The sequence below is a fragment of the Oncorhynchus keta genome, unplaced genomic scaffold (assembly GCF_023373465.1).
Source record: "Oncorhynchus keta strain PuntledgeMale-10-30-2019 unplaced genomic scaffold, Oket_V2 Un_contig_18663_pilon_pilon, whole genome shotgun sequence".
Taxonomy (NCBI): Eukaryota; Metazoa; Chordata; class Actinopteri; order Salmoniformes; family Salmonidae; genus Oncorhynchus; species Oncorhynchus keta.
In genome coordinates this window covers 87,501-115,000 of record NW_026281039.1, presented here as the reverse complement: position 1 = coordinate 115,000, position 27,500 = coordinate 87,501, and the positions used below count along the sequence as shown (strand labels likewise).

The following is a 27,500-nucleotide window of genomic DNA, read 5'->3' as shown; positions in this document are numbered from 1 at the left end:
TGGGGCAGGCAGAGTGGTCAGGCAGGGTCAAGGGTCAAAAACCAGGAAGGTGAGAAAAAGGGAGGGAGAAAGACAGCAGCTGACACTGGTAATCCTGACAAACAAGATGAACTGCCAACAGACAGAGAACACAGGTATAAATACCCAGGGGATCACGGGGAAGATGAGTGACACCTGGAGGAGGGAGGGGGGTTTGGAGACATTCTACAAAGAAACAGATCAGGGTGTGATAAAGGATATTTGAAACGTCTCTATTCCTTTTGGAACGTCTGTGACTTTAATGTGAGGGAGGGAGGGAGGGAGGGAGGGAGGGAGGGAGGGCATTGCAGGTGACTGCCAACTGACTGATCTACAAATCACTTTGTGTCATAAATAACTACTAGTTATAAATAACTACTAGTCATAAATAACTACTAGTCACTAATAACAACTAGTCATTAATAACAACTAGTCATAAATAACTACTAGTCATTAATAACAACTAGTCATAAATAACAACTAGTCATAAATACCAACTAGTCATTATTAACTACTCCAGCTTCAAAAATCTCTGAAGCTGGAGACTCATATCTCCCTCACTAGCTTTAAGCACCAGCTGTCAGAGCAGCTCCCAGATCACTGCACCTGATCATAGCCCATCTGTAAACAGCCCATCTACCTACCTCATCCCCATACTGGTATTTATTTATCTTGCTCCTTTGCACCCCAGTATCTCTACCTGCACATTCATCTTCTGCACATCTACCATTCCAGTGTTTTAATTGCTATATTGTAATTACTTCGCCACCATGAGCCTATCTATTTCCTTATCTTACTTATCTTACCTCATTTGCACTCACTGTATATAGACTTTTTTGTTTTATTTTGTTCTATTGTGTTATTGACTGAATGTTTTGTTTATTCCATGTGTAACTCTGTGTTGTTGTTTGTGTCGCACTGCTTTGCTTTATCTTGGCCAGGTCACAGTTGTAAATGTGAACTTGTTCTCAACCGGCCACGCCTACCTGGTTAAATAAAGGTGTTCTCAACTAGCCTACCTGGTTAAATAAAGGTGTTCTCAACTAGCCTACCTGGTTAAATAAAGGTGTTCTCAACTAGCCTACCTGGTTAAATAAAGGTGTTCTCAACTAGCCTACCTGGTTAAATAAAGGTGTTCTCAACTAGCCTACCTGGTTAAATAAAGGTGTTCTCAACTAGCCTACCTGGTTAAATAAAGGTGTTCTCATCTAGCCTACCTGGTTAAATAAAGGTGTTCTCAACTAGCCTACCTGGTTAAATAAAGGTGTTCTCAACTAGCCTACCTGGTTAAATAAAGGTGTTCTCAACTAGCCTACCTGGTTAAATAAAGGTGTTCTCAACTAGCCTACCTGGTTAAATAAAGGTGTTCTCAACTAGCCTACCTGGTTAAATAAAGGTGTTCTCAACTAGCCTACCTGGTTAAATAAAGGTGTTCTCAACTAGCCTACATGGTTAAATAAAGGTGTTCTCAACTAGCCTACCTGGTTAAATAAAGGTGTTCTCAACTGGCCTACCTGGTTAAATAAAGGTGTTCTCAACTAGCCTACCTGGTTAAATAAAGGTGTTCTCAACAGGCCTACCTGGTTAAATAAAGGTGTTCTCAACTAGCCTACATGGTTAAATAAAGGTGTTCTCAACTAGCCTACCTGGTTAAATAAAGGTGTTCTCAACTGGCCTACCTGGTTCAATAAAGGTGTTCTCAACTAGCCTACCTGGTTAAATAAATGTGTTCTCAACTAGCCTACCTGGTTAAATAAAGGTGTTCTCAACTAGCCTACCTGGTTAAATAAAGGTGTTCTCAACTAGCCTACCTGGTTAAATAAAGGTGTTCTCAACTAGCCTACCTGGTTAAATAAAGGTGTTCTCAACTAGCCTACCTGGTTAAATAAAGGTGTTCTCAACTAGCCTACCTGGTTAAATAAAGGTGTTCTCAACTAGCCTACCTGGTTAAATAAAGGTGTTCTCAACCAGCCTACCTGGTTAAATAAAGGTGAAATAAATAAATAAATAAAACATGTTTACTGTTCATTGTTGTTGTTGTTTTATTTACCTGGTTAAATAAAGTTGTTCTCATTATGGTTAAATAAAGGTGTTCTCATTTCTACCTGGTTAAATAAAGGTGTTCTCAACCAGCCTTGGTTAAATAAAGGTGAAATAAATAAAGACCCTTTGAATGTTTAATGTTTCTCTGTTAAAGACATTGTTGTTAATGTTTTCATGTTAAAGACCCCTTTGAATGTTAATGTTTCTATTTCAATAAAGACCCCTTGAATGTTTGTTTCTCATACAATAAAGACCCTTTGAATGTTAATGTTTCTCATGTCAATAAAGACCCTTTGAATGTTAATGTTTCTCATGTCAATAAAGACCCATTGAATGTTAATGTTTCTCATGTCAATAAAGACCCCTTTGAATGTTAATGTTTCTCATGTCAATAAAGACCCCTTTGAATGTTAATGTTTCTCATGTCAATAAAGACCCTTTGAATGTTAATGTTTCTCATGTCAATAAAGCCCCTTTGAATGTTAATGTTTCTCATGTCAATAAAGACCCTTTGAATGTTAATGTTTCTCATGTCAATAAATCCCCTTTGAATGTTAATGTTTCTCATGTCAATAAAGACCCTTTGAATGTTAATGTTTCTCATGTCAATAAAGCCCATTTGAATGTTAATGTTTCTCATGTCAATAAAGCCCCTTTGAATGTTAATGTTTCTCATGTCAATAAAGACCCCTTTGAATGTTAATGTTTCTCATGTCAATAAAGCCCCTTTGAATGTTAATGTTTCCCATGTCAATAAAGCCCCTTTGAATGTTAATGTTTCCCATGTCAATAAAGACCCTTTGAATGTTAATGTTTCTCATGTCAATAAAGACCCCTTTGAATGTTAATGTTTCTCATGTCAATAAAGACCCTTTGAATGTTAATGTTTCTCATGTCAATAAAGACCATTTGAATGTTAATGTTTCTCATGTCAATAAAGACCCTTTGAATGTTAATGTTTCTCATGTCAATAAAGCCCATTTGAATGTTAATGTTTCTCATGTCAATAAAGCCCATTTGAATGTTAATGTTTCTCATGTCAATAAAGCCCATTTGGAAACACAAGATGTATCCGCTCACCAACTCATGAGTCGCTCTGGATAAGAGTGTCTGGTAACCGTAACCAACACCTGTAACCCCTGTCATTGTTAGAGGATCATTCTCTCATCGTCACCAGCAGCCCGGATAGCAACGACGACCTGCGATGATTTATGATGTTCCATTAAACTTGACGTTTGTCAAGTTGCTTTTGGTGCCGAGGTGAAATAACAAAGATATTATTATCATTGGGATCACATTTTAACGACGTGGTGATGTTGACGACAGAACAGAACAGGTCGGACCTGTGGGCTGTCGACTCGTGCACTGATTGTCCTTTAAAGCAGAACATCCCGAGAGAGTGGGGGTCAACTACAACATGATCAACAACGGAGAGAACAGCAGACGTCAACTTAACCCTGTAACCATGGAGAATTAACCCTGTAACCATGGAGAATTAACCCTGTAACCATGGAGAATTAACCCTGTAACCATGGAGAATTAACCCTGTAACCATGGAGAATTAACCCTGTAACCATGGAGAATTAACCCTGTAACCATGGAGAATTAACCCTGTAACCATGGAGAATTAACCCTGTAACCATGGAGAATTAACCCTGTAACCATGGAGAATTAACCCTGTAACCATGGAGAATTAACCCTGTAACCATGGAGAATTAACCCTGTAACCATGGAGAATTAACCCTGTAACCATGGAGAATTAACCCTGTAACCATGGAGAATTAACCCTGTAACCATGCATAATTAACCCTGCATAATTAACCCTGTAACAATGCATAATTAACCCTGTAACCATGAGAATTAACCCTGTAACCATGGTGAATTAACCCTGTAACCATGCATAATTAACCCTGTAACCATGGAGAATTAACCCTGTAACCATGCATAACCCTGTAACCCCTGTAACCATGGAGAATTAACCCTGTAACCATGTGGAATTAACCCTGTAACCACGCATAATTAACCCTGTAACCATGCATAATTAACCCTGTAACCATGGAGAATTAACCCTGTAACCATGTGGAATTAACCCTGTAACCACGCATAATTAACCCTGTAACCATGCATAATTAACCCTGTAACCATGCATAATTAACCCTGTAACCATGGAGAATTAACCCTGTAACCATGGAGAATTAACCCTGTAACCATGCATAATTAACCCTGTAACCACGGTGAATTAACCCTGTAACCACGCATAATTAACCCTGTAACCATGCATAATTAACCCTGTAACCATGCATAATTAACCCTGTAACCATGGAGAATTAACCCTGTAACCATGGTGAATTAACCCTGTAACCACGCATAATTAACCCTGTAACCATGCATAATTAACCCTGTAACCATGGAGAATTAACCCTGTAACCATGTGGAATTAACCCTGTAACCACGCATAATTAACCCTGTAACCATGCATAATTAACCCTGTAACCATGCATAATTAACCCTGTAACCATGCATAATTAACCCTGTAACCATGCATAATTAACCCTGTAACCATGCATAATTAACCCTGTAACCACGCATAATTAACCCTGTAACCACGCATAATTAACCCTGTAACCATGCATAATTAACCCTGTAACCACGCATAATTAACCCCGTAACCATGCATAATTAACCCTGTAACCATGCATAATTAACCCTGTAACCATGCATAATTAACCCTGTAACCACGCATAATTAACCCTGTAACCACGCATAATTAACCCTGTAACCACGCATAATTAACCCTGTAACCATGCATAATTAACCCTGTAACCACGCATAATTAACCCCGTAACCATGCATAATTAACCCTGTAACCATGCATAATTAACCCTGTAACCACGCGGAATTAAGAATGTCGGGGGTCACGACCTAGGTAAAGTCCCCTCCCCCTGTAGCTCCTGTAGCAGGTTATCATGTAGGGAGGGGTCATGACCTAGTGAAAGTTACCCTCTATACTGTTCTGTACTGACCAGTATAGTCTGGGATACACTGTCCTGTACTGACCAGTATAGACAGACAGACAGACAGACAGACAGACAGACAGACAGACAGACAGACAGTAGGGGAGGCTGTTTACCAGACAGACAGACAGACCGACCGACCGAGAAACAGACCCAGACAGACCCAGACAGACAGACAGACAGTAGCTCCAGACCGACAGACAGGTTACATGACAGGACAGAGGGGTCAGGCTGACCAGACAGACAGACAGACAGACAGACAGACAGACAACAGACAGACAGACAGACAGACAGACAGCTGGGGAGGCTATCATACCAGTATGGGGGACAGACAGACAGACAGACAGACAGACAGACAGACAGACAGACAGACAGTAGGGAGGCTGTTTACCAGACAGACCGACAGACAGACAGACAGACAGACAGACAGACAGACAGACAGACAGACAGACAGACAGACAGACAGACAGACAGACAGACAGACAGACAGACAGACAGACAGTAGGGGAGGCTGTTTACCAGACAGACAGACCGACAGACAGACAGACAGACAGACAGACAGACAGACAGACAGTAGGGAGGCTGTTTACCAGACAGACAGACCGACAGACAGACAGACAGACAGACAGACAGACAGACAGACAGACAGACAGACAGACAGACAGACAGACATGTTTCTATTTGTTCCATTGTGGCTGGTTCTGTAGTTGGCTCACTGATTGGTGTCGTCACAGTGTTTACCCCTCCCGGCCCCCAGCTAACACAGCTGACTCTAATAATCACCCAAACCAAGATCTTCAGTTTAGAAAACAATCTGATTAAAATATGAATGATTCATGAGATATAATATAATAATAATAATATATGCCATTTAGCTGACGCTTTTATCCAAAGCGACTTACAGTCATGTGTGCATACATTCTACGTATGCGTGGTCCCGGGAATCGAACCCACTACCCTGGCGTTACAAGCGCCATGCTCTACCAACTGAGCCACAGAAGGACCACAACCACAAGAGATAAAAGTGTGGCAACAATAAGGCTCCTCAAAGACTGGAGTTGTTGCCCATCCCTGATCTAAACTAAGGAATATATTTTTTAAATACATTGTGATTGGCTGTAAATCATCTCGACTGGTGTGTGTGTGTGTGTTTTTAAAAGATGACATTTCATACTGCATAGTTGACATGAATTCCCATGGGTTGGGTTTAGTATTTTGTACAGTTGTGATTGACACTAAATCCATCTGTCATTTAACATTTAAATGTCATTCACATCAACTCGTTACCGACATAACTGCCTGGCGGGCTGAAGAGATACGGGAGAGGCTCTAATCCTGTCTTTTTGTCCCGCGGGGCAGTTATGTCGGTAATGAATAAAAGGGGAATTCTGGATCACGTGATAGAGCGAGCGTGTGAGTTCTTGTTCACACCTGTCCGTGAAACGGTTGACGGGTTGTGCTGTGCGTGCTGCGTGTCACTTTGCGCTCCCCGGAGAGAGAGAGCGAGAGAGAGAGAGACGGGTTGTGCTGTGTCACTTTGCGCTCCCCGGAGAGAGAGAGAGACGGGTGAGAAAGTGCGTGAACAACCGGACCGGTAACCGGAAATAATAATGGACATAGCGGGACCGGTCAGTCATCAGCAACGGATAGTTGCTCCAGGTTGGAGTCCCGTGAGTCTGTCTGACTTTACCGAAAGAGAACGAGAAGGGAAAAATTCCAAGTCTTCACGGTAACTCTTCATTCCAGAGAGAGTTGGGACATCTTTACGATTCTTGTGGAATGCTGTTGTCAATTTAACTAGTGCTCCGTTTTTAAAAAAAACATTTTTTTATCGGTAACTGCTCCGGTGGGTTTCGAGCCATGGCGTTATCGCAGATCCAGTGTTTGGACGAGAATAACGTGAACCTCCGAACGCATGAATCCAAACCGGACTTTTTTTATTCCGAGGACCAACGATTAGCGCTCGAGACGCTTCTCCGGGATGGACGCGATGCCTTTAACAAGTTCGTCCACGCGACCAGTCTCCGGTGTTTCCTGTCGGACCAGGAGGTGGACCAGTTGACCGGGTCAGTGGAGGTGTACGACCCGGCATCGGAGCTCCGTCAGGGTGACTCAGACAGTGATGAACTCCCGCTGTCTCTCCAGTACTGGCCGGAGCTGTCTGACTGCTCGCTCCCGCGGCTGGATCTGGGCTGGCCGGACTGCGCGTCCTACAGAGGAGTGACTCGCGTCACTGTGTACGCGCAACCGCCACTGGACGGCCACACGCACATCAAAGAGATGGTCAGGAAAACCATCGCGCAGGCGCAGAAGGTAAGGCGAGTTTATTACAGTCGTTTATTAGGTCGTGACCCCCCCATACATTATAACTAGATACAGGGGGGGACTTTCACTAGGTCGTGCCCCCCCCCATACATGATAACCTGCTACAGGAGGGGTACTTTCACTAGGTCGTGGCCCCCCCATACATGATAACCAGCTACAGGAGGGGTACTTTCACTAGGTCGTGGCCCCCCCATACATGATAACCAGCTACAGGGGGAACTTTCACTAGGTCGTGGCCCCCCCATACATGATAACCTGCTACAGGAGGGGAACTTTCACTAGGTCGTGGCCCCCCCATACATGATAACCTGTTACAGGGGGGAGACTTTCACTAGGTCGTGGTACATTATATGGCCCAACGCTCTAACCACTAGGCTACCTGCTGGTACTGACCCAACGCCAACCACTAGGCTACCTGCTGGTTACTGGCCCAAAGCTCTAACCACCAGGCTACCTGCTCTAACCACTAGGCTACCTGCTGGTTACTGGCCCAACGCTCTAACCACTAGGCTACCTGCTGGTACTGGCTACCTGCTGGTTACTGGCCCAACGCTCTAACCACTAGGCTACCTGCTGGTTACTGGCCCAAAGCTCTAACCACTAGACTACCTGCTGGTACTGACCCAACGCTCTAACCACTAGGCTACCTGCTCTAACCAACCACTAGGCTACCTGCTGGTTACTGACCCAACGCTCTAACCACTAGGCTACCTGCTGGTTACTGACCCAACGCTCTAACCACTAGGCTACCTGCTGGTTACTGGCCCAACGCTCTAACCACTAGGCTACCTGCTGGTTACTGGCCCAACGCTCTAACCACTAGGCTACCTGCTGGTTACTGGCCCAACGCTCTAACCACTAGGCTACCTGCTGGTTACTGGCCCAACGCTCTAACCACTAGGCTACCTGCTGGTTACTGGCCCAACGCTCTAACCACTAGGCTACCTGCTGGTTACTGGCCCAACGCTCTAACCACTAGGCTACCTGCTGGTTACTGGCCCAACGCTCTAACCACTAGGCTACCTGCTGGTTACTGGCCCAACGCTCTAACCACTAGGCTACCTGCTGGTTACTGGTCCAACGCTCTAACCACTAGGCTACCTGCTGGTTACCTAACCCAATGCTCTAACCACTAGGCTACCTGCTGGTTCCTGGCCCAACCACTAGCTCTAACCACTAGGCTACCTGCTGGTTACTGGCCCAACACTCTAACCACTAGGCTACCTGCTGGTTACTGGTCCAACACTCTAACCACCAGGCTACCTGCTCTAACCACTAGGCTACCTGCTGGTTACTGGCCCAACACTCTAACCAGGTTACCAGGCTACCTGCTGGTTACCTAACACCTAACCACCAGGCTACTAACCACAAGGCTACCTGCTGGTTACTGGCCCAACACTCTAACCACCAGGCTACCTGCTCTAACCACAAGGTTACTGGCCCAACCTCTAACCACTAGGCTACCTGCTGGTTACTGGCCCAACACTCTAACCACCAGGCTACCTGCTCTAACCACTAGGCTACCTGCTGGTTACTGGCCCAACACTCTAACCACTAGGCTACCTGCTCTAACCACTAGGCTACCTGCTGGTTACTGGTCCAAAGCTCTAACCACTAGGCTACCTGCTGGTTACCACTACCCAATGCTCTAACCACTAGGCTACCTGCTGGTTACTGGGCTAACTGCTCTAACCACTAGGCTACCTGCTGGTTACTGGCCCAACTGCTCTAACCACTAGGCTACCTGCTGGTTACCAGTCTAACTGCTCTAACCACTAGGCTACCTGCTGGTTACTGGCCTAACACTCTAACCACTAGGCTACCTGCTCTGACTAGGCTACCTGCTCTAACCACTAGGCTACCTGGGTCTAACCACCAGTCTACCTGCTCTAACCACTAGGCTACCTGCTCTAACCACCAGGCTACCTGCTCTAACCACTAGGCTACCTGCTCTGACCACTAGGCTACCTGCTCTAACCACTAGGCTACCTGCTCTAACCACTGGCTACCTGCTCTAACCACTAGGCTACCTGCTCTAACCACTAGGCTACCTGCTCTAACCACTAGGCTACCTGCTCTAACCACTAGGCTACCTGCTCTAACTGCTCTAACCACTAGGCTACCTGCTCTAACCACTGGCTACCTGCTCTAACCACTAGGCTAGCTGGCTACCTGCCTCTACCACTGGCTACCTGCTCTAACCACTAGGCTACCTGCTCTAACCACTGGCTACCTGCTCTAACCACTAGGCTACCTGCTCTAACCACTAGGCTACCTGCCACTAGGCTACCTGCTCTAACCACTAGGCTACCTGCTCTAACCACTGGCTACCTGCTCTAACCACTAGGCTACCTGCTGGTTAACCACCAGGCTACCTGCTCTAACCACTAGGCTACCTGCTCTAACCACCAGGCTACCTGCTCTAACCACTAGGCTACCTGCTCTAACCACTAGGCTACCTGCTCTAACCACTAGGCTACCTGCTGGTTAACCACTAGGCTACCTGCTCTAACCACTAGGCTACCTGCTCTTAACCACTAGGCTACCTGCTCTAACCACTAGGCTACCTGCTGGTAACCACTAGGCTACCTGCTCTAACCACTAGGCTACCTGCTGGCTACCTGGCCCACTACACCTCTAACCACTAGGCTACCTGCTCTAACCACTAGGCTACCTGCTAACCACTAGGCTACCTGCTCTAACCACTAGGTTACTGGCGTACCTAACACTCTAACCACTAGGCTACCTGCTGGTTAACCACCAGGCTACCTGCTCTAACCACTAGGCTACCTGCTGGTTACTGGCTACCTGCTCTAACCACTAGGCTACCTGCTGGTTACTGGCCCAACACTCTAACCACTAGGCTACCTGCTCCCAACCACTGGCCCCCACGCTCTAACCTCTAGGCTACCTGCTTGGTTACTGGCCCTTTGGCACTCTAACCACTAGGCTACCTGCTTTATGCCACAAAGCTCTAACCACTAGACTACCTGCTGGTAACTTAGGCTTTAGTTAGTAATATAGCCACTAGGCTACCTGCTTAACCACTGGCTACCTGCTCTAACCACTAGGCTACCTGCTCTTAACCACTAGGCTACCTGCTCTAACCACTAGGCTACCTGCTCTAACCACTAGGCTACCTGCTCTAGCCACTAGGCTACCTGCTGGTTAACCACTGGCTACCTGCTCTAACCACTAGGCTACCTGCTGGTTAACCACTGGCTACCTGATCTAACTGGTAGACAACCTACCACTACTAGGCTATCATGCATTCTAACCACTGTGTCCTGACCTCCTGTGTGTGTGTGTGGCTTGCCTGATGTGTCTTGACCTGTGTGTGTGAATGTGTGTATATGTGTGTGTGTGTGTGTGTGTGTGTGTAACCACTGGTGTGTCCTGTGTGTGTGTGGCTGACCTGTGTGTATGTGAACTGGCTACCTGCCTGTGTGTGTGTATGTAACCACTGGTGTGTTCCTGTGTGTGTATGTGTGTGTGTACACTGTAACCACTGGCTGTGTGTGTGTGTATGTGAACCACTGTGGCTGTGTGTGTGTGTGTGTCTAACCACTAGGCTACCTGCCTGTCTGTGTGTGTGTGTGGTGTACCTGTTCCTGTGTGTGTAACCACTGGTACCTGTGTCCTCTGTGTCTAACCACTGGCTACCTGTGTGTGTACACTGTGTGTGTAGGCTACCTGCTTCCTCTATACTGTAACCACTGGTACCTATGTCCCCTACACTCTAACCACTAGGCTACCTGCTGTCCTCTACACTCTAACCACTAGGTACCTGTGTATATGTGTGTGTGTGTAACCACTGTGTGTGTGTGTGTATGTGTGGCTACCTGCCCCTATGTGTGTGTGTACCTGTGTATAACCCTGTGTAACATGTGTCTGTGTGTGTGTGTGTGTGTGTGTGTTTGTGTGTGTATACGTGTGTGTGTGTGTGTGTGTGTGTGTGTGTGTGTGTGTGTGTGTGTGTGTGTGTGTGTGTGTGTGTGTGTGTGTGTGTGTGTGTCTGTGTGTGTGTAGGTGATTGCGGTGGTCATGGACCAGTTTACAGACGTAGATATCTTCAGAGACCTTCTGGAGGCGTGCTATAAGAGGAAAGTGTCTGTCTACATCCTGTTGGAAAGAGCAGCGTTACCTCACTTCCTGTCTATGGCCGAGAGGGCCGCCATGCACCCGGGACACCTGAAGGTAACTATGGTAACACACTCGCGCGCCTGGTGTCTGGTCTAAGACCGTCAGGAGACTATGGCCACAGAGTGATAATGAGTGATAGCAGAGGGGCCTATTGCAACCATCGATGGCACTAGATAATTGCACCACCCGGGGTCACAGAATGGTTGAGCAGCACCGACCTTAGTCACAGACTGGTTGAGTAGCACCGACCTTAGTCACAGACTGGTTGAGCAGCACCGACCTTAGTCACAGACTGGTTGAGCAGCACCGACCTTAGTCAGAGACTGGTTGAGCAGCACCGACCTTAGTCAGAGACTGGTTGAGCAGCACCGACCTTAGTCACAGACTGGTTGAGCAGCACCGACCTTAGTCACAGACTGGTTGAGCAGCACCGACCTTAGTCACAGACTGGTTGAGTAGCACCGACCTTAGTCAGAGACTGGTTGAGCAGCACCGTCCTTAGTCACAGACTGGTTGAGCAGCACCGACCTTACTCACAGACTGGTTGAGCAGCACCGACCTTAGTCACAGACTGGTTGAGCAGCACCGACCTTAGTCACAGACTGGTTGAGCAGCACCGTCCTTAGTCACAGACTGGTTGAGCAGCACCGACCTAAGTCACAGACTGGTTGAGCAGCACCCGACCGGGGTCACAGACTGGTTGAGCAGCACCGACCTAAGTCACAGACTGGTTGAGCAGCACCGACCTTAGTCACAGACTGGTTGAGTAGCACCGACCTTAGTCACAGACTGGTTGAGCAGCACCGAACTTAGTCACAGACTGGTTGAGCAGCACCAACCTTAGTCACAGACTGGTTGAGCAGCACCGACCTTAGTCACAGACTGGTTGAGCAGCACCGACCTTAGTCACAGACTGGTTGAGCAGCACCGACCTTAGTCACAGACTGGTTGAGCAGCACCGACCTTAGTCACAGACTGGTTGAGCAGCACCGACCTTAGTCACAGACTGGTTGAGCAGCACCGACCTTAGTCACAGACTGGTTGAGCAGCACCGACCTTAGTCACAGACTGGTTGAGCAGCACCGACCTTAGTCACAGACTGGTTGAGTAGCACCGACCTTAGTCACAGACTGGTTGAGCAGCACCGACCTTAGTCACAGACTGGTTGAGCAGCACCGACCTTAGTCACAGACTGGTTGAGCAGCACCGACCTTAGTCACAGACTGGTTGAGCAGCACCGACCTTAGTCACAGACTGGTTGAGCAGCACCGACCTTAGTCACAGACTGGTTGAGCAGCACCGACCTTAGTCACAGACTGGTTGAGCAGCACCGACCTTAGTCACAGACTGGTTGAGCAGCACCGACCTTAGTCACAGACTGGTTGAGCAGCACCGACCTTAGTCACAGACTGGTTGAGCAGCACCGACCTTAGTCACAGACTGGTTGAGCAGCACCGACCTTAGTCACAGACTGGTTGAGCAGCACCGACCTTAGTCACAGACTGGTTGAGCAGCACCGACCTTAGTCACAGACTGGTTGAGCAGCACCGACCTTAGTCACAGACTGGTTGAGCAGCACCGACCTTAGTCACAGACTGGTTGAGCAGCACCGACCGGGGTCACAGACTGGTTGAGCAGCACCGACCTTAGTCACAGACTGGTTGAGCAGCACCGACCTTAGTCACAGACTGGTTGAGTAGCACCGACCTTAGTCACAGACTGGTTGAGCAGCACCGAACTTAGTCACAGACTGGTTGAGCAGCACCAACCTTAGTCACAGACTGGTTGAGCAGCACCGACCTTAGTCACAGACTGGTTGAGCAGCACCGACCTTAGTCACAGACTGGTTGAGCAGCACCGACCTTAGTCACAGACTGGTTGAGCAGCACCCTTAGTCACAGACTGGGAGTCACAGACTGGTTGAGCAGCACCGACCTTAGTCACAGACTGGTTGAGCAGCACCGACCTTAGTCACAGACTGGTTGAGTAGCACCGACCTTAGTCACAGACTGGTTGAGTAGCACCGACGTTAGTCACAGACTGGTTGAGTAGCACCGTCCTTAGTCACAGACTGGTTGAGCAGCACCGACCTTAGTCACAGACTGGTTGAGCAGCACTGACCGGGGTCACAGACTGGTTGAGCAGCACCGACCTTAGTCACAGACTGGTTGAGCAGCACCGACCTTAGTCACAGACTGGTTGAGCAGCACCGACCTTAGTCACAGACTGGTTGAGCAGCGCCGACCTTAGTCACAGACTGGTTGAGCAGCACCGACCTTAGTCACAGACTGGTTGAGTAGCACCGACCTTAGTCAGAGACTGGTTGAGCAGCACCGTCCTTAGTCACAGACTGGTTGAGCAGCACCGACCTTAGTCACAGACTGGTTGAGCAGCACCGACCTTAGTCACAGACTGGTTGAGCAGCACCGACCGGGGTCAGAGACTGGTTGAGCAGCACCGACCTTAGTCACAGACTGGTTGAGCAGCACCGACCTTTGTCACAGACTGGTTGAGCAGCACCGACCGGGGTCACAGACTGGTTGAGCAGCACCGACCTTAGTCACAGACTGGTTGAGCAGCACCGACCTTAGTCACAGACTGGTTGAGCAGCACCGACCGGGGTCACAGACTGGTTGAGCAGCACCGACCTTAGTCACAGACTGGTTGAGCAGCACTGACCTTAGTCACAGACTGGTTGAGCAGCACCGACCGGGGTCAGAGACTGGTTGAGCAGCACCGACCTTAGTCACAGACTGGTTGAGCAGCACCGACCTTAGTCACAGACTGGTTGAGTAGCACCGACCGGGGTCACAGACTGGTTGAGCAGCACCGACCTTAGTCACAGACTGGTTGAGCAGCACCGACCTTAGTCACAGAATGGTTGAGCAGCGCCGACCGGGGTCACAGACTGGTTGAGCAGCACCGACGTTAGTCACAGACTGGTTGAGCAGCTCCGACCAGTCCTCTCAACACCACTCTGTCCTGCTGTCCACTGTCCTCTCAACACCACTCTGTCCTGCTGTCTACTGTCCTCTCAACACACCACTCTGTCCTGCTGTCCACTGTCCTCTCAACACCACTCTGTCCTGCTGTCCACTGTCCTCTCAACACCACTCTGTCCTGCTGTCCACTGTCCTCTCATCACCACTCTGTCCTGCTGTCTACTGTCCTCTCAACACCACTCTGTCCTGCTGTCCACTGTCCTCTCAACACCACTCTGTCCTGCTGTCTACTGTCCTCTCAACACCACTCTGTCCTGCTGTCTACTGTCCTCTCAACACACCAGTCATTATGTCCTGCTGTCTACTGTCCTCTCAACACCACTCTGTCCTGCTGTCCACTGTCCTCTCAACACCACTCTGTCCTGCTGTCTACTGTCCTCTCAACACCACTCTGTCCTGCTGTCCACTGTCCTCTCAACACCACTCTGTCCTGCTGTCTACTGTCCTCTCAACACCACTCTGTCCTGCTGTCCACTGTCCTCTCAACACCACTCTGTCCTGCTGTCCACTGTCCTCTCAACACCACTCTGTCCTGCTGTCCACTGTCCTCTCAACACCACTCTGTCCTGCTGTCCACTGTCCTCTCAACACCACTCTGTCCTGCTGTCTACTGTCCTCTTAACACCACTCTGTCCTGCTGTCCACTGTCCTCTCAACACCACTCTGTCCTGCTGTCTACTGTCCTCTCAACACCACTCTGTCCTGCTGTCTACTGTCCTCTCAACACCACTCTGTCCTGCTGTCCACTGTCCTCTCAACACCACTCTGTCCTGCTGTCTACTGTCCTCTCAACACCACTCTGTCCTGCTGTCTACTGTCCTCTCAACACCACTCTGTCCTGCTGTCTACTGTCCTCTCAACACCACTCTGTCCTGCTGTCCACTGTCCTCTCAACACCACTCTGTCCTGCTGTCCACTGTCCTCTCAACACCACTCTGTCCTGCTGTCTACTGTCCTCTCAACACCACTCTGTCCTGCTGTCTACTGTCCTCTCAACACCACTCTGTCCTGCTGTCCACTGTCCTCTCAACACCACTCTGTCCTGCTGTCTACTGTCCTCTCAACACCACTCTGTCCTGCTGTCCACTGTCCTCTCAACACACCAGTCATTATGTCCTGCTGTCTACTGTCCTCTCAACACCACTCTGTCCTGCTGTCTACTGTCCTCTCAACACCACTCTGTCCTGCTGTCCACTCTCCTCTCAACACCACTCTGTCCTGCTGTCCACTGTCCTCTCAACACCACTCTGTCCTGCTGTCTACTGTCCTCTCAACACCACTCTGTCCTGCTGTCCACTGTCCTCTCAACACCACTCTGTCCTGCTGTCTACTGTCCTCTCAACACCACTCTGTCCTGCTGTCCACTGTCCTCTCAACACCACTCTGTCCTGCTGTCCACTGTCCTCTCAACACCACTCTGTCCTGCTGTCCACTGTCCTCTCAACACCACTCTGTCCTGCTGTCTACTGTCCTCTCAACACCACTCTGTCCTGCTGTCCACTGTCCTCTCAACACCACTCTGTCCTGCTGTCCACTGTCCTCTCAACACCACTCTGTCCTGCTGTCTACTGTCCTCTCAACACCACTCTGTCCTGCTGTCTACTGTCCTCTCAACACCACTCTGTCCTGCTGTCCACTGTCCTCTCAACACCACTCTGTCCTGCTGTCTACTGTCCTCTCAACACCACTCTGTCCTGCTGTCCACTGTCCTCTCAACACCACTCTGTCCTGCTGTCTACTGTCCTCTCAACACCACTCTGTCCTGCTGTCCACTGTCCTCTCAACACCACTCTGTCCTGCTGTCTACTGTCCTCTCAACACCACTCTGTCCTGCTGTCTACTGTCCTCTCAACACCACTCTGTCCTGCTGTCCACTGTCCTCTCAACACCACTCTGTCCTGCTGTCTACTGTCCTCTCAACACCACTCTGTCCTGCTGTCCACTGTCCTCTCAACACCACTCTGTCCTGCTGTCTACTGTCCTCTCAACACCACTCTGTCCTGCTGTCCACTGTCCTCTCAACACCACTCTGTCCTGCTGTCCACTGTCCTCTCAACACACCAGTCATTATGTCCTGCTGTCTACTGTCCTCTCAACACCACTCTGTCCTGCTGTCTACTGTCCTCTCAACACCACTCTGTCCTGCTGTCCACTGTCCTCTCAACACCACTCTGTCCTGCTGTCTACTGTCCTCTCAACACCACTCTGTCCTGCTGTCCACTGTCCTCTCAACACCACTCTGTCCTGCTGTCTACTGTCCTCTCAACACCACTCTGTCCTGCTGTCCACTGTCCTCTCAACACTACTCTGTCCTGCTGTCCACTGTCCTCTCAACACCACCTGTCCTGCTGTCTACTGTCCTCTCAACACCACTCTGTCCTGCTGTCCACTGTCCTCTCAACACCACTCTGTCCTGCTGTCTACTGTCCTCTCAACACCACTCTGTCCTGCTGTCTACTGTCCTCTCAACACCACTCTGTCCTGCTGTCCACTGTCCTCTCAACACCACTCTGTCCTGCTGTCCACTGTCCTCTCAACACCACTCTGTCCTGCTGTCCACTGTCCTCTCAACACCACTCTGTCCTGCTGTCCACTGTCCTCTCAACACCACTCTGTCCTGCTGTCTACTGTCCTCTCAACACCACTCTGTCCTGCAGAGCCTGCGTGTGCGTGTGTCAGGGGGAGCAGAGTTCTTCAGCAGGTCGTGTACCAGGGTGAGAGGACGGCTGGGTCACAGGTTCCTGCTGATAGATGGAGACAAGGCTGTTTCTGGATCGTACAGGTACCCTGACCTCTGACCCCTAACCCTCTGACCCCTAACCCTCTGACCCCTGACCCTCTGGGTCACAGGTTCCTGTTGATAGATGGAGACAAGGCTGTTTCTGGATCATACAGGTACCCTGACCTCTGACCCCTAACCCTCTGACCCTTAACCCTCTGACCCTTAACCCTCTCACCCCTGACCCTTAACCCTCTGATCCCTAACCCTCTGACCCCTAACCCTCTGACCCCTAACCCTCTGACTCATAACGCTCTGACTCCTAACCCTCTGACTCCTAACCCTCTGACCCCTAACCCTCTGACCCCTAACCCTCTGACTCCTAACCCTCTGACTCCTAACCCTCTGACTCCTAACCCTCTGACCTGATATCATAGTTTTCCTTTTAAATTTGCCAATTAATGCCACGTTACAGGGTTAATTCCGCATGGTTACAGGGTTAATTCTCCATGGTTACAGGGTTAATTCCGCATGGTTACAGGGTTAATTCCGCATGGTTACAGGGTTAATTCCGCATGGTTACAGGGTTAATTCTCCATGGTTACAGGGTTAATTCTCCATGGTTACAGGGTTAATTCCCATGGTTACAGGGTTAATTCCGCATGGTTACAGGGTTAATTCCGCATGGTTACAGGGTTAATTCCGCATGGTTACAGGGTTCATTCTCCATGGTTACAGGGTTAATTCTGCATGGTTACAGGGTTAATTCCGTGTGGTTACAGGGTTAATTCCGCATGGTTACAGGGTTAATTCCACGTAGTTACAGGGTTACTTCTGCGTGGATATAGGGTTAATTCTCCATGCATACAGGGTTAATTCCGTGTGGTTACAGGGTTAATTCTGCATGGTTACAGGGTTAATTCTGCATGGTTACAGGGTTAATTCCACGTGGTTACAGGGTTACTTCTGCGTGGTTACAGGGTTAATTCCACGTGGTTACAAGGTTAATTCCGCATGGTTACAGGGTTAATTCCGTGTGGTTACAGGGTTAATTCCGCATGGTTACAGGGTTAATTCCACGTAGTTACAGGGTTACTTCTGCGTGGATATAGGGTTAATTCTCCATGCATACAGGGTTAATTCCGTGTGGTTACAGGGTTAATTCTGCATGGTTACAGGGTTAATTCTGCATGGTTACAGGGTTAATTCCACGTGGTTACAGGGTTACTTCTGCGTGGTTACAGGGTTAATTCTCCATGGTTACAGGATTCATTCCGCATGGTTACAGGGTTAATTCCGCATGGTTACAGGGTTAATTCTCCATGGTTACAGGGTTAATTCTCCATGGTTACAGGGTTAATTCAGCATGGTTACAGGGTTAATTCTCCATGGTTACAGGGTTAATTCTCCTTACAGGGTTAATTCTCCATGGTTACAGGGTTAATTCCGCATGGTTACAGGGTTAATTCTCCATGGTTACAGGGTTAATTCTCCATGGTTACAGGGTTAATTCTCCATGGTTACAGGGTTAATTCTCTATGGTTACAGGGTTGATTCTCTATGGTTACAGGGTTAATTCTCTATGGTTACAGGGTTAATTCTCTATGGTTACAGGGTATAATATGAAACAACACAAAGGGTTAAGTTCAGGTATTCATTCCGAGGACTAGAAGGGCTATGGTTTGGGGAAGGCTTAATAATGAAAAACAACAAGTATCATCAAGTATTCTCCCGGCTTCACTTCACTTATTCTCCCGGCTTCACTTCATGTGGTCTAAGCAGCATCCATCGCCTCTGAATATCACTAGCTCAGTGCCATTTAATTTTTTTTTGTTATCGCCGAGGAAGGCAGATATCAACGTCCTCGTGACCTTTTCAAACGTCCTCAATGGAAGGATCTTTGTGGTGACGACCTCTGATCCCCGACCCCTGTCTGTGTCTGTGTGTGTGCTCCTCCCCTCCAGTTTCACCTGGACGGCGTCTCGTTTGGACAGACACCTGGTCACCTTGGTAACGGGCCAGGCGGTTGACTCCTTTGACCAGCTGTTCCGTGACCTCTACCTGACCTCCAGCGGGGTCGACATCCGCAGGGTCACCACGGAGACGGAACCGGAGCCAGAGCCCCTCCCCAGGGCCACCCCCGTCGCTTCTCTCTCCGCAGCTAACGCCAGGAAGCTGTTCAGCCCTAAATACGCCGTGGTGATCGGCAACGCTAACGCTAGCAGCGCCGGCCCCGTCTCCTCCGGAACCCAGAACTCCAACTCCCAGAACCCCCTGAAAACAAAGGTATCAGAATGCATTGCTTTACCATAATGTACCGTGCTCTTTTAAAAGCACCTGTAGATTTGTTTATTTCTATTCTTTAAAAAAAAAAAAAAAGTGTCCTCAATATTGTGATCAATCGTTTCAATCAATCTAGGTGCGTGTCCGGGAGCCAGTGGAAGCTCCGCCCCTCCACCCGGGATTGGCCTGTCTGGAGAAAGCGTACCTGATTCCGTACCTGCCCACCTGGCCCGAACCCGACCCCCCCAGAGATGTCATCGGGTTCATCAACGTGCGGGACGCGTCACGGTCGACCCAGGTGCACTTGCAACGCTCCGAGAGGTTTGAAACGAGCCAGGCTGTACGGTTCAGCAGTCCCTTTACCCTGCCCAATGAGGAGACACTTCCTGACAGGGCTGTGCCTAGACCAACCCCTACCCCTAACTCTACCACTACGAGCCAGGCTGTACGGTTCAGCAGTCCCTTTACCCTGCCCAATGAGGAGACACTTCCTGATAGGGCTGTGCCTAGACCAACCCCTACCTCTAACTCTACCACTACGAGCCAGGCTGTACGGTTCAGCAGTCCCTTTACCCTGCCCAATGAGGAGACACTTCCTGACAGGGCTGTGCCTAGACCAACCCCTACCTCTACCACTACCCCTATCTCTACCGCTATCTCTACCACTACCCCTATCTCTACCGCTATCTCTACCACTACCCATATCTCTATCCCTATCTCTACCCCTATCTCTATCCCTAACTCTACCACTACCCCTATCTCTACCACTACCACTATCTCTACCACTACCCCTATCTCTACCACTACCCCTATCTCTATCCCTATCTCTACCCCTATCTCTATCCCTAACTCTACCACTACCCCTATCTCTACCACTACCACTACCCCTATCTCTACCACTACCACTACCCCTATCTCTACCCCTATCTCTACCACTACCCCTATCTCTACCCCTATCTCTACCACTACCCCTATCTCTACCCCTAACTCTACCACTACCCCTATCTCTACCCCTAACTCTACCACTACCCATATCTCTACCCCTAACTCTACCACTACCCCTATCTCTACCGCTATCTCTACCACTACCCCTATCTCTATCCCAATCTCTACCCCTATCTCTACCCCTAACTCTACCACTACCCCTATCTCTACCCCTATCTCTACCCCTATCTCTATCTCTACCCCTATCTCTACCACTACCCCTATCTCTACCCCTATCTCTACCACTACCCCTATCTCTACCCCTAACTCTACCACTACCCCTATCTCTATCACTACCCCTATCTCTATCCCTATCTCTACCCCTATCTCTACCACTACCACTACCCCTATCTCTACCCCTATCTCTACCACTACCACTATCTCTACCCCTATCTCTACCACTACCCATATCTCTACTCCTATCTCTACCACTACCCCTAACTCTACCACTACTCCTATCTCTACCACTACCACTACCCCTATCTCTACCCCTATCTCTACCACTATCTCTACTCCTATCTCTACCACTACCCCTAACTCTACCACTACCCCTATCTCTACCACTACCACTATCTCTACTCCTATCTCTACCACTACCCCTAACTCTACCACTACCCCTATCTCTATCCCTATCTCTACCCCTATCTCTATCCCAATCTCTACCCCTATCTCTACCCCTAACTCTACCACTACTCCTATCTCTATCCCTATCTCTACCCCTATCCCTATCTCTACCACTAACTCTACCCCTAACTCTATGCCCTACCCCATCTCCCCCACTCTCCCCAGTCCCGTAAACCCCTCCCTTACCTTCACCCCCGTCCCCAAGCCCCGGACGGTGCAGTTGGTCATGAGGAACGGGAGTGGTCAGGACCTATGTGGAGTCAGAGGGGTCAAGAAGACAGACCGTCTAACAGGACCACAAAGAGACTGTCTGAATGGAACTGGACTGTGGCTAGACTGTGAGACTGCACTACGAACACAGAGTGGCTGTGAGACCGCACTGCGACCCCAGAGTGACTGTGAGACCGCACTACGACCACAGAGTGACTGTGAGACCGCACTACGACCACAGAGTGACTGTGAGACCGCACTACGACCACAGAGTGACTGTGAGACCGCACTGCGAACACAGAGTGACTGTGAAACCGCACTGCGAACACAGAGTGACTGTGAGACCGCACTACGACCCCAGAGTGACTGTGAGACCGCACTGCGAACACAGAGTGACTGTGAAACCGCACTACGACCACAGAGTGACTGTGAGACCGCACTACGACCACAGAGTGGCTGTGAGACCGCACTACGACCACAGAGTGACTGTGAGACCGCACTACGACCACAGAGTGACTGTGAGACCGCACTACGACCACAGAGTGGCTGTGAGACCGCACTACGACCACAGAGTGACTGTGAGACCGCACTACGACCACAGAGTGACTGTGAGACCGCACTGCGAACACAGAGTGGCTGTGAGACCGCACTGCGAACACAGAGTGACTGTGAGACCGCACTACGACCACAGAGTGGCTGTGAGACCGCACTACGACCACAGAGTGGCTGTGAGACCGCACTACGACCACAGAGTGGCTGTGAGACCGCACTACGACCCCAGAGTGGCTGTGAGACCGCACTACGACCACAGAGTGGCTGTGAGACCGCACTACGACCACAGAGTGACTGTGAGACCGCACGCCGAACACAGAGTGACTGTGAGACCGAAGTACGACCCCAGAGTGACTGCGAGACCGAAGTACAACCCCAGAGTGACTGTGAGACCGAAGTACAAGCCCAGAGTGACTGTGAGACCGAAGTACGACCCCAGAGTGACTGTGAGACCGCACTGCGAACACAGAGTGACTGTGAGACCGCACTACGACCACAGAGTGGCTGTGAGACCGCACTGCGAACACAGAGTGACTGTGAGACCGAAGTACAAGCCCAGAGTGACTGTGAGACCACAGTACGACCCCAGAGTGACTGCGTGACCACAGTAGTACCCCAGAGTGACTGCGAGACCGAAGTACAACCCCAGAGTGACTGCGAGACCGCAGTAGTACCCCAGAGTGACTGCGTGACCACAGTACGACCCCAGAGTGACTGCGTGACCGCAGTAGTACCCCAGAGTGACTGCGTGACCGCAGTACAACCCCAGAGTGACTGTGAGACCGCAGTACAACCCCAGAGTGACTGCGAGACTGAAGTACGACCCCAGAGTGACTGCGAAACCGTAAAAGGACTGTGTCAGCACACACGCACGACTGACCTCCGTACACACAGACGCAACCTGCTCACACACGCTCCTGAGCTGCGTACAGCAACGCCTGTTAATGAGGAGTCCGGTGTGACGTCCCCGTCGTCCTGTGACTCGGACATGTCGACGACATCAGAGGAATATTATGAGTGCAGGGACTCGGTACCTCCCTGAGTCTGTCTGTGATCTACTGGCCAACGAGCTACACTGGAGACCTGAGGAGAAAGAGACCCCACACCCTGAGTCTGTCTGTGATCTACTGGCCAACGAGCTATACTGGAGACCTGAGGAGAAAGAGACCCCACACCCTGAGTCTGTCTGTGATCTACTGGCCAACGAGCTATACTGGAGACCTGAGGAGAAAGAGACCCCACACCCTGAGTCTGTCTGTGATCTACTGGCCAACGAGCTATACTGGAGACCTGAGGAGAAAGAGACCCCACACCCTGAGTCTGTCTGTGATCTACTGGCCAACGAGCTATACTGGAGACCTGAGGAGAAAGAAACCCCACACCCTGAGTCTGTCTGTGATCTACTGGCCAACGAGCTATACTGGAGACCTGAGGAGAAAGAGACCCCACACCCTGAGTCTGTCTGTGATCTACTGGCCAACGAGCTATACTGGAGACCTGAGGAGAAAGAGACCCCACACCCTACACACACTACACACACTACACACACTTCACACACTACTACAGATACCACACTGGAGACCTGAGGAGAAAGAGACCCCACACCCTACACACACTACACACACTTCACACACTACTACAGATACCACACTGGAGACCTGACGAGAAAGAAACCCCACACAATACACACCCAACTATAGATACTAAACATAGTATAGATACTAAACATACAGCAGTTAGCTTGGAGAAAAAAGAGGCTAATAATCAGCTAGCACAACAGGCTAACACTCAGCTAGCAAACAGGCTAACACTCAGCTAGCACAATAGGCTAACACTCAGCTAGCACAGCAGGCTAACACTCAGTTATGCACAACAGGCTAACACTCAGCTAGCGCAACAGGAAAACACTCAGATAGAGCAACAGGCTAACACTCAGCTTGCACAACAGGCTAACACTCAGCTAGCACAATAGGCTAACACTCAACCAGCACAACAGGCTAACACTCAGCTATGTACAACAGGCTAACACTCTGCTAGCGCAACAGGATAACACTCAGATAGCGCAACAGGCTAACACTCAGCTAGCACAACAGGCTAACACTCAGCTAGCACAACAGGCTAACACCCAGCTATGTACAACAGGCTAACACTCAACTAGCACAACAGGCTAACACTCAACAAGCACAACAGGCTAACACTCAACTAGCACAACAGGCTAACACACAGACATTTGACACCTCGCCCCCAGCAGAACTACTGTCCTCCAGCTGGGACCATCAGCACTACTCTCCTCCAGCTGAGACCATCAGAACTACTGTCCTCCAGCTGAGACCATCAGAACTACTCTCCTCCAGCTGAGACCATCAGAACTACTGTCCTCCAGCTGAGACCAGTCAGAACTACTGTCCTCCAGCTGAGACCATCAGAACTACTGTCCTCCAGCTGAGACCATCAGAACTACTCTCCTCCAGCTGAGACCAGACCAGCTGAGACCATCAGAACTACTCTCCTCCAGCTGAGACCATCAGAACTACAGTCCTCCAGCTGAGACCATCAGAACTACAGTCCTCCAGCTGAGACCATCAGAACTACTGTCCTCCAGTTGAGACCATCATAACTACTCTCCTCCAGCTGAGACCAGACCAGCTGAGACCATCAGAACTACTCTCCTCCAGCTGAGACCATCAGAACTACTCTCCTCCAGTGAGACCATCAGAACTACTCTCCTCCAGCTGAGACCAGACCAGCTGAGACCATCAGAACTACTGTCCTCCAGCTGAGACCATCAGAACTACTGTCCTCCAGCTGAGACCATCAGAACTACTGTCCTCCAGTGAGACCATCAGAACTACTGTCCTCCAGCTGAGACCATCAGAACTACTGTCCTCCAGCTGAGACCATCAGAACTACTGTCCCCCAGTGAGACCATCAGAACTACTGTCCTCCAGTGAGACCAGTAGAACTACTGTCCTCCAGCTGAGACCATCAGAACTACTGTCCTCCAGTGAGACCATCAGAACTACTGTCCTCCAGTGAGACCAGCAGAACTACTGTCCTCCAGTGAGACCATCAGAACTACTGTCCTCCAGCTGAGACCATCAGAACTACTGTCCTCCAGCTGAGACCATCAGAACTACTGTCCTCCAGTGAGACCATCAGAACTACTGTCCTCCAGCTGAGACCATCAGAACTACTCTCCTCCAGTGAGACCATCAGAACTACTGTCCTCCAGCTGAGACCATCAGAACTACTGTCCTCCAGTGAGACCAGTAGAACTACTGTCCTCCAGCTGAGACCATCAGAACTACTGTCCTCCAGTGAGACCATCAGAACTACTGTCCTCCAGTGAGACCATCAGAACTACTGTCCTCCAGTGAGACCAGTAGAACTACTGTCCTCCAGTGAGACCATCAGAACTACTGTCCTCCAGTGAGACCAGTAGAACTACTGTCCTCCAGCTGAGACCATCAGAACTACTGTCCTCCAGTGAGACCATCAGAACTACTGTCCTCCAGCTGAGACCATCAGAACTACTCTCCTCCAGCTGAGACCAGACCAGCTGAGACCAGCAGAACTACTGTCCTCCAGCTGAGACCATCAGAACTACTCTCCTCCAGCAGAGACCATCAGAACTACTCTCCTCCAGCTGAGACCATCAGAACTACTGTCCTGGTGTTTTACTGTGGTGAACTCTTCTAAAAGTGGAAACGAGGAGTCCAGCTGAGACCATCAGAACTACTGTCTCCAGTGAGACCAGTCTCTACTGTCCTCCAGTGAGACCATCAGAACTACTGTCCTCCAGTGAGACCATCAGAACTACTGTCCTCCAGTGAGACCATCAGAACTACTCTCCCCAGTGAGACCAGCCCCAGAACTACTCCCATCCTCCAGCCCATGAGACCAGTCAGAACTACTGTCCTCCAGTGAGACCAGTTAACTACTGTCCTCCAGCTGAGACCATCAGAACTACTGTCCTCCAGTGAGACCATCAGAACTACCCTCCAGCTGAGACCATCAGAACTACTGTCCTCCAGTGAGACCAGTTATCACCACCACCAGCCCTGTGAGACCAGTATAAGTTACTACTCCACCAGCCCATCAGAACTACCTTCTCCAGTGAGACCATCAGAACTACCACTCCTCCAGTGAGACCAGTAGAACTACTGTCCTCCAGTGACCCCATCAGAACTACTGCCTCCAGTGACCATCAGAACTACTGTCCTCCAGTGAGACCATCAGAACTACTGTCCTCAGTGAGACCAGCAGAACTATTGTCCTCCAGCTGAGACCAGCAGAACTACTGTCCCCAGTGAGACCAGCAGAACTCCAGTTCCCCATCACCAGACCAGCCCAGAGACTACCCCTCCAGCTGAGACCATCAGAACTACTGTCCTCCAGCTGGGACCATCACCAGCCCATAGAACTACCCCCAGTCCTCCAGTTACCCCATCACCACCACCAGCCCATAGACACTCCCCCAGTCTCCAGTTACCCCATCACCAGCCAGCCCATAGAACTAGTCTCCAGTTACCCCATCACCACCACCACCCATGTCCTCCAGTGAGACCACCAGCCCAACTCCAGTTACCCCATCACAGCTGAGACCATAGAGAACCCCAGTCTCCAGTTACCCCATCACCAGTGAGACTGGTGTTTTACTGTTGAACACCTTGTAAAGCCCATGGAAACCCCCAGGAGTTACCCCATCAGAGCCAGAGAGACTGGTGTTTTAGTCTGTTAACCCTCACCAACCAGCCCATGGAAACACCCCAGTCTGTTACCAGACCAGCCCAGAGACTGGTGTCTCCAGTTGAACCCATCAAACCACCAAACCATAGAGGAGTTGCCAGAGAGCCCCCGAGAACCCTCTCCCCAGTCTCCACTGTCTCCAGTTACCCCATCACCACCACCAGCCCATAGAGACCACCCCCAGTCTTTACCCCATCACCACCACCAGCCCATGGAGAACCCCCCCAGTCTCCAGTTACCCATCACCACCACTGATACCCCCACCCCCAGTCTCCAGTTACCCATCACCCCCACCAGCCCATAGTGAACCCCAGTCTCCAGTTACCCCAACCACCACCAGCCCATAGAGACCACCCCCAGTCTACAGTTACCCTAGCCCCATAGAGAACCCTCCCCCAGTCTCCAGTTACCCCATCACCACCACCAGCCCATAGAGACCCCCCAGTCTCCAGTTACCCCATCACCACCACCAGCCCATAGAGACCACCCCCAGTCTCCAGTTACCCCATCACCACCACCAGCCCATAGAGACTGGTGTCCCCAGTTACCCCATCACCACCACCAGCCCAGAGACTGGTGTCTCCAGTTACCCATCACCACCACCAGCCCATAGAGACCCCCCAGTCTCCAGTTACCCCATCACCACCACCAGCCCATAGAGACCCCCCCAGTCTCCAGTTACCCCATCACCACCACCAGCCCATAGAGACCCCCCCCAGTCTCCAGTTACCCCATCACCACCACCAGCCCATAGAGACCACCCCCAGTCTCCAGTTACCCCATCACCACCACCAGCCCATAGAGACCCCCCCAGTCTCCAGTTACCCATCACCA

At 50.0% G+C, this 27,500-nt stretch overlaps 1 protein-coding gene and 4 long non-coding RNA genes across 6 annotated transcripts in view; 4 read left to right on the top strand and 1 right to left on the bottom strand.

Moving 5' to 3' along the window:
• The first annotated feature begins 642 nt into the window (after positions 1 to 642).
• LOC127920230 (uncharacterized) lies at positions 643 to 1,813 on the top strand. Its single transcript, XR_008105436.1, has 2 exons — positions 643 to 1,348; positions 1,514 to 1,813. It is a non-coding gene; the product is annotated as an uncharacterized LOC127920230 (long non-coding RNA).
• A 3,858-nt stretch (positions 1,814 to 5,671) lies between these two features.
• On the top strand, positions 5,672 to 22,959 carry LOC118383233 (uncharacterized). The gene is made up of 6 exons (XM_052504084.1): positions 5,672 to 7,388; positions 11,430 to 11,597; positions 17,203 to 17,327; positions 19,229 to 19,550; positions 19,684 to 20,276; positions 21,321 to 22,959. Exons 1-6 carry the CDS (start codon positions 6,936 to 6,938, stop codon positions 22,957 to 22,959), a joined length of 3,300 nt encoding a protein of 1,099 aa, XP_052360044.1. The 5' UTR covers positions 5,672 to 6,935.
• On the bottom strand, positions 12,298 to 13,958 carry LOC127920234 (uncharacterized). Its single transcript, XR_008105440.1, has 3 exons — positions 13,820 to 13,958; positions 13,634 to 13,726; positions 12,298 to 13,405 (listed from the first exon to the last, which is right to left on the bottom strand). It is a non-coding gene; the product is annotated as an uncharacterized LOC127920234 (long non-coding RNA).
• Positions 22,960 to 23,282: 323 nt separating the features above from the next.
• On the top strand, positions 23,283 to 25,582 carry LOC127920233 (uncharacterized). 2 transcript variants are annotated; one of them, XR_008105438.1, is made up of 3 exons: positions 23,283 to 24,518; positions 24,694 to 24,921; positions 25,007 to 25,582. It is a non-coding gene; the product is annotated as an uncharacterized LOC127920233 (long non-coding RNA). The 2 variants fall into 2 exon arrangements; XR_008105439.1 differs by having other exon boundaries at positions 23,283 to 24,921; positions 25,007 to 25,318; positions 25,477 to 25,582.
• A 1,480-nt stretch (positions 25,583 to 27,062) lies between these two features.
• Positions 27,063 to 27,500, top strand: part of LOC127920232 (uncharacterized) — an 824-nt gene continuing 386 nt past the window's right edge. The window contains exons 1-2 of the long non-coding RNA XR_008105437.1: positions 27,063 to 27,200; positions 27,328 to 27,500. The exon at positions 27,328 to 27,500 is cut by the window's right edge and continues 386 nt beyond it. This is a non-coding gene — a long non-coding RNA (uncharacterized LOC127920232). The remainder of the gene's footprint in view (positions 27,201 to 27,327) is intronic.

Coding starts and splice junctions, on each gene's coding strand:
- LOC118383233 (XM_052504084.1), top strand. CDS start 6,936: ATGGCGTTATCGCAGATCCAGTGTTTGGACGAGAATAACGTGAACCTC. Junction 17,328..19,228: donor GCTGTTTCTGGATCGTACAG/GTACCCTGACCT, acceptor CCTCCCCTCCAG/TTTCACCTGGACGGCGTCTC. Junction 19,551..19,683: donor AGAACCCCCTGAAAACAAAG/GTATCAGAATGC, acceptor CAATCAATCTAG/GTGCGTGTCCGGGAGCCAGT.